At 45.3% G+C, this 10,225-nt stretch overlaps 1 protein-coding gene across 1 annotated transcript; it reads left to right on the forward strand.

Annotated features, from left to right (window-relative positions):
- Positions 1–2,380: 2,380 nt before the first annotated feature.
- LOC125522078 (protein CYTOKININ-RESPONSIVE GATA TRANSCRIPTION FACTOR 1-like) lies at positions 2,381–4,305 on the forward strand. Its single transcript, XM_048687149.1, has 3 exons — positions 2,381–2,785; positions 2,893–3,249; positions 3,350–4,305. The coding sequence occupies exons 1-3, from the start codon at positions 2,555–2,557 to the stop codon at positions 3,830–3,832; spliced, it is 1,071 nt and encodes a 356-aa protein (XP_048543106.1). The 5' UTR covers positions 2,381–2,554; the 3' UTR covers positions 3,833–4,305.
- Positions 4,306–10,225: the final 5,920 nt, after the last annotated feature.

Consider the following 10,225-nt stretch of genomic DNA (forward strand, 5'->3'; position numbering starts at 1 on the left):
TATAGATTTGGTGATTTGGAGAGTAACCGTGAACCAGAAACCATGCTTACAGTGGGCCAGGGGGACAGGAACTGTCTCTTTGCCTGGTGAACTTTAATGCCCTTTGTCTAGACCCGAAAGGGGGCAGCGAATGGAGATAGGCAGAGATACCGTTTTCATGCAAATCTATATCTATCTCGCAAAAGAAAAAATAATGCAAATCTGTATCTACCAATATTTTTTCTGGGAAAAAAACTAAATATGAATATGTAGTGTACACAGTGGCTCTTGAGCCTCCTCAAAGAGCTCTCAACTTTTATTGAACTTTTTGACATGCATGTGAGCTGTTTGACTTTCTACAGTAGTTTTAACGTGTATTTACCTTTTATGTTGGGTTAAAAGGGTACTGGAGCCATCTGAAGAGATAGGTTGGCGATATTCATCGGTCATGCAACTACCATAATCGTGTGATGATCTGTGTGAGGCAACGTCTAAGTGGCAATCTGTTAGAGCCTACGAGTTAGATCAGCCCCCCCCCCCCCCCCCCCCCCCCAATCCCAATAGCTAGATAAGGCCGATAGATGGTACTTGAGGCTGATACACATAACTTCTCCATTGGACTTATGCAAGTACAATGGGTGCATTGTTCTGGAGGTTCTCAATTTCTGTTATATTTCCGTTTTGGTTGTTAAGCTTCTAAAGTTTGCTCCATGAATACAGAAACTAGGGGGCATGCATATATAGCTGGGTCATGCATGCATGCATGCTTAGGCTCTTTTCGATTGTAATTTATTAGGGCCTGTTTAGGATTGTAATTTTCTCCCAACTCTTGCAGGAATGCATGGCTTGAACTAGAACTAGGAAATCCGTTTGAAATTTATAGAAAATTAATGTGCCCCAAAGAAACCCTTAAGTAATGCATTAATATGGGGCACAAGTTTATGGAATTTGACTTAGTATGGCACCAGCTTTAGAACTTGGACTTCACATTTCAAAACAAATGTGCATAGCGCCCCCCCCCCCCCCCCCGCCCCGCGGAAATTTGTAGATCCATACTTCCGTTCTATTGGTTCCCATTTTCTTGAATGCGGGGCATACAAATTTTCAGTAAAAACAGAAATCATGATCACTAATCCCTCTCGAGGGCTTGCTTACGAATGAGAAAGAAGACTCTTGTGGAAATATCATGAAATACAATTTGATCCTATTTATGGGGATTCCGTAAATATCCCATTTCAAAACTAGAAATAATGGTGCGACAACTTCTCTTTGGGAATTGTGGAAATGACCCTAGGTTTCTATTTCCTGGTGATATTGGCCGATACCAAGGTTACATCAAGGTACTTTATATTTTGCTATTTTGAAAACTAAAGTGAATTTTGAACTACTTCTCCTTGATTTCATTAACTAAACCGCATATTAATGGACCCACTTGGATGGCATGCATGCACCCAAGAACATATTGAAATACTATAACCATGTAGATCATCGTGATTGATGTCAATTGTTTAGTTCCCCGTCGGTTGAATTCAAATCCAAAAATCTGAAAATGCTTAAAATTTCACTCCATCGATAACCGTTCAAAATCTTGTTTGACGATTACAACCAAGAACCTACAAGGAGAAAGTGGAACCTCGGGAAACTCCACCCAACAGGCATCAATTTCTAGATTCCCACATCTACACCAATATGATCGATCGAGCACGTTGCCTCCATGGGATGAACATGCTTGTGCTTCTTGAGGTCACGGAATTCGTTCCTAATCTTTGCAACTCTAGACTAGTGATGCTAGACGAACCACGGGTGCATGCGTGTACGTGTGGTGGTGTACGTGTAGGCTAGTAAGCGAATTTAGGAAATCATTGTGGCACTATATTGATCACATCCTAACAACCGAATAGATCTAAGAAGACCTAATTACGTACCAAAACGAAGGTTTGATGAGCTAAGTGCGCAATTTGATTGGCTCAGCCACAAACTATGGATGATGAGTTAATTAGTAGTACATAGGATTAGCTAGGCCAAACGTACGTACCGCAGGTCACTTGTGTGCTACAGCGAAATATCCCTTGCCCTAATTCGAGGGCACGCTACAGTAGACGTACGAAGTGATTGCCACATAGGATCATACGCAAACACAGATCACGCGTCACGACATCCCTAGAGAGAGACCCTGATCCTTGTCGGGCCCTAGGAATTCTAACGTGTGTTTGCACAGCGCCCGACGTGTTTTACTGTTCCCCGCCGATCTAGCTAGCTCATCCCTTTCCTGTGCCTGTGCTCTCCCCCCTCTCTCTCTAGCTACCTCTCTGTAAAAGTGATCACACAAGGCCTAGACCCCTCCCTCCCTCTCTCTCTCTCTCTCTCTCTCTCTCTCTCTCTCTCTCTCTCAGTTCCTTTATAAAAGGGACCTGACCCCCCCTCCTGTTCATGATCTCTCTCGATCGGCTCTCTACAAACTGCACATCACAGTGCTAGCTAGCCAGCTCCTCCATCCCCTCCCCATCTCATCCTGATCCCCGTTTATCTGCGCTGCCTAGCTAGCTAGCTAGCGAGATCTCCTCTAGATCTCATCATGTCTACCATCTACATGAGCCAGCTCTCTACTGCTTTCCCTCTAATGGAGGAAGATCATCACCAGGATCACCATCAGGGGCACTTCCAGGCCTTCACCCTGCCCAAGGATCCCCCGATCTTGTTCCCTTTTGTGATCAGCAACAGCAGCCCTAGCGACAACAGCAGTCTCAGCTACGGATCAGACCAGCACTTGATGCAGCACCATGCCATGCTAGATCAGCCCCAACATGTAAGCTGGAGTGATTTCTTCTGTCCTATTTGAATTAATTTGCTTGCTCACTTTCTAGCTAGTTTCTCAATTAACATGCATGATCCTTTGATTGTTATGCGCATCAGATGATTGGTGGATCATCGAGCGTGTTTTCGACGCCGTTCCCGACCGTCGAGAGCATCCGCGACGACATGATCGAGCGATCCTACTCGTACGATCCATATGATATGGAGAAGCTGCAGGCCACCAGCGGCGGATCGCTCAAGATCGGCAAGTGGGCGGCGCCTGCTCCTGCAGCCAAGATGAGGATCACGAGGAAGACGAGCGATCCCGGTGTCAAGAAGCCGAGGAAGAGGGCGCAGGCATACGAGGATCACGGCCACATGGGCGGCATGAACCAAGCTCTGGGTGTTATTAGGACATGCTCTGATTGCAACACCACGAAGACCCCCTTGTGGAGGAGTGGTCCTTGTGGCCCCAAGGTATGTCTTGTTAATTAGTATGTGGTCACTTGGTAGAAGTACTCCACAAGTTAGTTAATGGCTTAACGGTAACTAACTTGCTCCGGTTTGCATGGCGCAGTCGCTTTGCAACGCGTGCGGCATCAGGCAGCGGAAGGCGCGCCGGGCGATGATGGCCACCGGGGCGGCGCCCGCCACCGACGTCGGCGCCAAGGCGGCCGCGCCGGGTGACGCTGCCGTGACCGTGCGCCCACCAAAGGTGAAGAAGGAGAAGAGAGCTGTCGACGTCGACCGGTCTCTGCCGTTCAAGAAACGGTGCAAGGTGGTCCAGGATCACACTGCCACACACGACGCTGCTTCCACCACCGTCGAGGCTGCCGCAGAGCCGCCGGTCGTCGTCCCCACCACTGCTCCTGCTGCTGCGCCGGGGAGTGATCTCGTCGACACCATCGGGGCCAACTGGAGCAAGAGCCCTACCGCCGCCGCAGCTGCCTGCTTCCGGCCATCGCCGGCGCCCTTTGCGGTGCCAGTGCCGGTGCAGGACGAGATCACGGACGCCGCCATGCTGCTGATGACGCTGTCCTGCGAGCTTGTCCGGAGCTGATCGATCCATGGAACACTCGAGAGACTCTGATCTATCCACCACGGTACCCCCGGGCTTTTTTGCCTTAGTCCGTTAGACAGTCGGTACGTACTGTCCGTGCTGCCGCGTTTTTGGCTTCTTGTTCTTGTTGCTAGTGTAACCCTGCGCTACTTAAGTCTTGTGATTCGTTTGTGTGTAAGATTAAGGCAGTGAGGAAGAGAGAGATCTAGAGGAAGAGAGGTAGAAACAAGGAGAGAGGAGAGAAGAGGATAAAAATAAAAAAAACAACGTGAGCTAGCTAGCTATAGGATCTGCAAACACTGCGAGATCAAGCGTGAGTTCAGTTTGGAGTAGCTAGCTTTTTGTTGCCCCCGGCTAGTTAAGCCAAAAGGCTACCATATAGCATGTATGTTTGTTCTTTATTTTGCTCGAACCATTTGTACTGTGGGCTCGTAATAATACCGAAATACCGGACCATGAAATGTTGCTGTTCATTGGGAATCGTTCATGACTTTTGCTTCTGATGATTGTATGTCAGTGATGATCTGCTTTAATTTTTGTCAGTGCGCACAGTGTGCTTTCTAACCTTTTCCCGCTGTTTTTGAGGCAAACATTCTCTTTATCATATGCTAACCGAGAAGCTTATACTCTCTCCTATCCCTAAGTGTCTTAAATTTAGTAGAACTTTGGTCATCCAGAAATAAGTGTCTTAACTTCAGTAAAACTTTAGTACACTTATTTTTAGGACGGAGGAAGTATTAATTAATTTGATGCACATGCTGAATTGTGGATCATGCTAGTAGCTTTGCACATAAAGGAGGCATAACTTTCCATCGCAAAAAAGAGAGGCATAACTTGGATTAGTATATCTTAGTTTGGAATATTTCAAACCTTAGATGGGGTATCAGTAATAAGTCAGTAGTTAGCCAAGTGTTACACATGCCTCATCTGCAAAACAAAATTTACAAATGCCATGATATGTGTGTTTCTTTCACTTGTATATATAGCTAGCTAGCTACATTCTCAAAACTCAAGTTTATCGCTGTGTAGCAACATCGTTACCATGTTTTACGCTGTAAACGTTATATATCAGGGAGTGTTTGTGGTGAACTTATCCCACAAACAACCAAACATACCCAAGCTAAGATCTAATGAGATCAGTATATTGACAGACAGATCTTCTGCAGTGTCCTCGTTTTTTTTTGTCTCCAGTCCACACATGTTGAAAGTTCATAATAATTTGGGCTGCCCTTGCATGCAGAGACCCGAAGAGTTTTATACTCCACAGTTATCGAGAATCTACACATGTTGTCTCATTCTATAAAGTGAAGAGTCTACCCACTATGTACAAATTACAAATTAGGAAGAAATGACCTTTTTTAGAAAAAGTCTTGGCTCCTTTGGTTATCCGTACACAAATATATTTATAGAATTTCAGTCCATCAGAACTTCTCCACTGAGATATTTGTGTCCAAACAATGAGACCTTCCAAATTTTACTTCGCAATTCTCTAGGATTCGTAGCAAGAAGATAGACCTTGTAATTTTCATTTGTGTCTGTGTAAGAAGATGCACGCTCCGTTTATGATCATCTCTACAATGTGTGAAGAATCAAGACCTGTTTATGAAGCTTGAAGAACATTGGAGGGATACTTTTTTCCGATATGGATGGCAGCATGATCTTAGAATTGGCCTCCCACGGTTTAGGTGTCATACAATCTTCATGATTACTTGTATTTCGCCTTTTATTTTCTGAGGTTGGACTTGATTTGGTTGTTCTCATCTTAGTTATATATGCAAAGGCCGGGTGTAATACTTAAAACTTTTAAGTAATAAAGGGCCCTTTATCGAAAAAAATATACACTCAACCTTCCTCAACCTCCATACAAAAATCATGTGCTTTCAATTTCTGGTAGTGATATCAGATAACTTCCATTATCAACTTTTTTCAGTTTCTGTAGGATTCAGTGTCATTATATCATTGTGTTTTTCTTTATGCTACTACATTTTAAATTCTTGCATTCCAAAGAGGCCCTAAAAGGTCACAATCATAAAGAAAAGTTCTATCATTACTACTACCTCTGTCCCGGTGTATCAGTCATTCGCGTAGTTCTAGGTTAACAATTTAACTATCTAAATATGTATTACATGTGACAATATATATATATATATATATATATATATGAATAGTAACACTATATATATATATATATTACATCCGTGTAGAATTCTAGTGATATACTTTTCATGACACATAACACATATTTAAATCCTCAAATCGATGACTTAGAACTACGCGAATGATTTATACACTGAGAAGGAGATAGTATTTGGACCTTAGGGTTGTAGCAAAGGAACTTTATATACCATAACTATTACTATAAATTAAGGAAAATGCAAACACGGGTGAACTCTAAGCTTTAATTTCATTGATAAGGATTAGGGGCAGAATGAGCAGCATGCTAAGCTTGGGGTTTAGCTAGCTTAAGAGTTGCACTATAGTGATTTTCTTACTTTGTAAGAAATAAAGCAAGGATTGTTTCTCGAGGCCTGTCTCCGCTCCGGGCAAGGATCACGAAGACCAAATGAGGTGGCGTGTATAGCACATGCGGTGTATATGTCATCAAGGCTCACTATGGCTTAATTAAGTACTGCACGAATCACTATACATTTTCCCTACATTTTGTGGTGAATATTCATTTTGTTCTTATTAATAATCTGATTGTTGATGCTTGTATATGCTCCTTTTAAAAAGGTGGGAAGCACCTAATGAAGACTAGAGTTGCAAAGTTGCAAAATTGATGAAGTCAATGCCTCATTATCGACAGGAACGTCGCGTCTGACTAAAATGATAATCAACGTTAACGAGACACACTTTTAACCGTCCAGTCACACATGGGTTCTCTTGTTTTAAAAATCAAGACTATCTAGGACTAGCCTTTGGAGGCATATGTTTATAGAAGAAACTCTAAGCACCACGGGTCACTCCGTGACTCGAACCCGGCTGGGCTAGATAGCCTCGAACCCGGGTGGGCTAGATAGCTCCAATGCTATCCTAGCCAATAGGTTGACACCCTGTTCTCCCATATTGTTTCTTCACTAGCTATAAGATGAGGCACTCCTTTTTTTTGAGATACAAGATCAGGCATTACTTATTCCCAATAATTTCAGAATTAAGGTAGAAGTAAGCTAGACTCCTACCTAAATGAGTGGGTTTGCAAGCTTGAATGTCTACCCCCTACGTCCTGCTAGACGAGTTCGCTTTATTCATCCCCAATAATCCGACTTCGTAATCTAAGAATAATCCAAGATTGTACCTTTGTTCATGTAAGTTACACAGACTGACCATGCCCAAATCTCTGTGGCAGTTTAGCATATGGCAAATGAAATGTAAATGTTTTCTTTTAGAAAGACAGTACAGACGCAGAAAATGAAATGTAGAGTGTGATTGTGCTTGAAAGACAAAGGGACATACACGCATGGGGGCGCTACAGGATTGAGACCGCGGCGGTACTACCGTAGTCAGGCAGGAGGAAAGAAATCGGTCAAGCAATTTTCTTGTCACCTTGCACAGGCCACACGATTGAAAAGCACGCAGGCGCGAAAGAGAGTAGTCAAACATGCAATACACCGTCAGTGGCTCAGTATGACAGCCGCAGGGCAATGCATGTCACGGGCCATGCTCGCTCACAGCTCCTCACGCTAGACAACACTGTACTAGCGGCCAAAGCTGTAGGAAAATAATGCATTTCGGCGGACTCGATCAGAATCCTCTGGTAATGATGCTACGCTGCACTATATGTTTATCAGGGTCATAAGCATGGACACGTTTTGCTGCTTGAACTCGTATAACCATCTAAATACAAGCCATAAGCGTCCATTTTTGGTGGGGGCACTGTTACCGAACCCTGCTAAAAAGACACACATATCACACACCCTTAGATGAACTTTGTGCGATGCTCGCATCGTTAACGGTAGAAAAATAAATCATCAGACAGAAAATGTTACGTGTGAGATGGCTGACCCGATTCAAAAACAAGGTGCGTGTGCGATATATGACATACAATTGAGTCGAGAAAACTGTTTACGATGAGCGAAAATAACACAGACAATTAACCATCACAAGCCATGTGCAAGATACGACATACAGTTCAGTCTGCATAATTGTTTGCGATGAGTGAAAATAACACAGAGGATTCTCCAGAACATGTTGTGCGCGTTATAGGCAAACGGTTGCTAAGAAGTAATTGTCTGTGATTTGAGATAATCATCTCACATGTGTTCCTTAGTTGAACTGTTTGCGATGTAACTTGATCTGTCTACACAATAATATGATACGTCTACAGAACAACAAACATATACTTATAAAACATGATTGCATAAGTGTACTAAATATCCATTACATAAGTACTAAACATCACTTGATTTCGTGACCATGTTTAGAGTTGCAATTCAATTTGAATTTTTCTCAAAACGGAGGCAAAAGTTTTGCCTCATCGATTAATTAAGAAGAAAAGAATTGCCCAGTTAATTTATGGAAAATCAGGCAAAAACCAATACAAACTGAGCACTGACTAACTACTCACATGGCAAAAAAACAACACAGGCGGCCCCGCCACTCTCCGAATCCACAACATACACAAACCACGGCATTGCTACTACGCCAAGAGACCCCCCGACAAGAACACCTTGACACAAGACATCAGGCACCGCCTAACTCTCAACGACACCTCAATCGAAGCGGACGGGCCGAGAGAACGAAGGTCATCCATCAAGCAACGAGAGATGCCTTGCCCATGGCGCCACACTTTCCTTTGCCCACCTTCTATAGTTTGCCCTTTATTGGTGTCCCCGTCAAGAGGCAAGCAATCGACCTGCCCAAACCAGGTCTAGCAACCTCCACACCGGCGAGCAAATCACAAAGTTCCTTCACGACGAGAGCATTTGGATTTGGAGTAGGTGCCAACACACTTGGCTCAATGGTCATGTCACTCACGGGCATCACCTGCTCGATGGTTGCAGGCGATGGAAGGGCAGCAACATCTAAAATTCCATGCTCCATGACACCGAGAGGTAGACTGGTTGACGCCTGGCACCCAATGGACTTAGGCGATCGAGAGATTGCAACATCCAAATCACCACACTCCTCAGCATCTAGTATCTGGCTAGACTCCAGGGGTGATGCTGGCGATGAAGCCACAATCGAGATCTCAAGGGGGTCTACCTTTAGTTGTTCAACGGACAAAGGCAGAACCAAGCCCCCACACAGCTCCCGAAGCTCGGGCATGATCTACAACACCTAAGTCAAAACCACATCATTGCCTAGTCCCTCAGAGGATGACGACGGCAAGCTGGCTCTAGCACGAGGGGAGAAACAACCATGAAGCTCATCTCCCTTCTCGACCTCGAAGCTATCATCAGGCACAACGAAGGGACACAACACATGAGCAGTCTGCAACACAGGTGGCGCCAGGGAGAGCCCGCCTAGTGCAGCCTCAGCTCGCTCCATGAAGCTCTCTAGCCGCAACATCAAAACTTGCATGGAGTCAACGACATCACACAAATGCTGGACCATCTCCTCAAGTCGAAAGGAAGCCATGCCAAGGAGCTCAGAGCGCAACAGCTCGGCCTGCCTCTCCAGGGCAGGCCGCACCGGGATATCCGCCAAGGAGCCAGTAGGATCAGGAATGACCGATGCCTAAGAATCATGACCAAACATCTTCGAGAGGGGCGAGTGAGGCTTCTTTCTGGACCTTGCGAGGAACTGAAGCTTGTTGGTGCCCGGCAGGGAGACGGGGCAACAACGACAAAGTAGGGCTTCCCAAAAAGCTGAGAGGACGCCAGGCATTGTGGCACCCACGTGCTCGATGATCATTCTCAAGGCACAGAGAACACCTAAAAGGATCTCGACACTCCATTGCATGATGTCCAGGATAAAGGCATCTACAACATCTACCATGAAGCCAATCAGGGATAGGAAGGGGAGCCAATGCAGGACCTAGTCACACTGGACATTGCACATTCCGCCACGGCAACACCTTTTGCCAATCACCCGCCATGCCCGACCGAGCAGCCAAAAGTGAGGATTTGGTAGCCGACAACAGCATCCACGGGGCCACTGCATCGTCATCCTCATCTTCTTCATCGTTGGTAAGGGAGCTCCACGAAACAGGTGGCGCCGTGTTTAGACCCGGCTCAGTGCCTACAGGAGTTGAGGACGGTGCCACTTCCACAGGAGTCGAGGACGGTGTAGCGGAGCCAGCAGGAGACATGGACGATGTGGCAGAGCCAGCCACAGTCATGGACGACGTTTCATGAGCAGCAACCAGGGGTGGGGCGAGGCTTCCACAGGAGTTGAGGACGTCATAGCAACACTGGCAGGAGTCGGGGACAACGTGCCCACAACAGTAGTTGG

The sequence above is a fragment of the Triticum urartu genome, chromosome 7 (assembly GCF_003073215.2).
Source record: "Triticum urartu cultivar G1812 chromosome 7, Tu2.1, whole genome shotgun sequence".
Classification (NCBI taxonomy): domain Eukaryota; kingdom Viridiplantae; phylum Streptophyta; class Magnoliopsida; order Poales; family Poaceae; genus Triticum; species Triticum urartu.

What these genes read in the sequence shown, in the direction of transcription:
- LOC125522078 (XM_048687149.1), top strand. Translation starts at nt 2,555, where the DNA reads ATGTCTACCATCTACATGAGCCAGCTCTCTACTGCTTTCCCTCTAATG. An exon ending in TGCTAGATCAGCCCCAACAT is followed by an intron (nt 2,786 to 2,892) that starts GTAAGCTGGAGT and finishes TATGCGCATCAG; the next exon opens with ATGATTGGTGGATCATCGAG. An exon ending in GTGGTCCTTGTGGCCCCAAG is followed by an intron (nt 3,250 to 3,349) that starts GTATGTCTTGTT and finishes TGCATGGCGCAG; the next exon opens with TCGCTTTGCAACGCGTGCGG.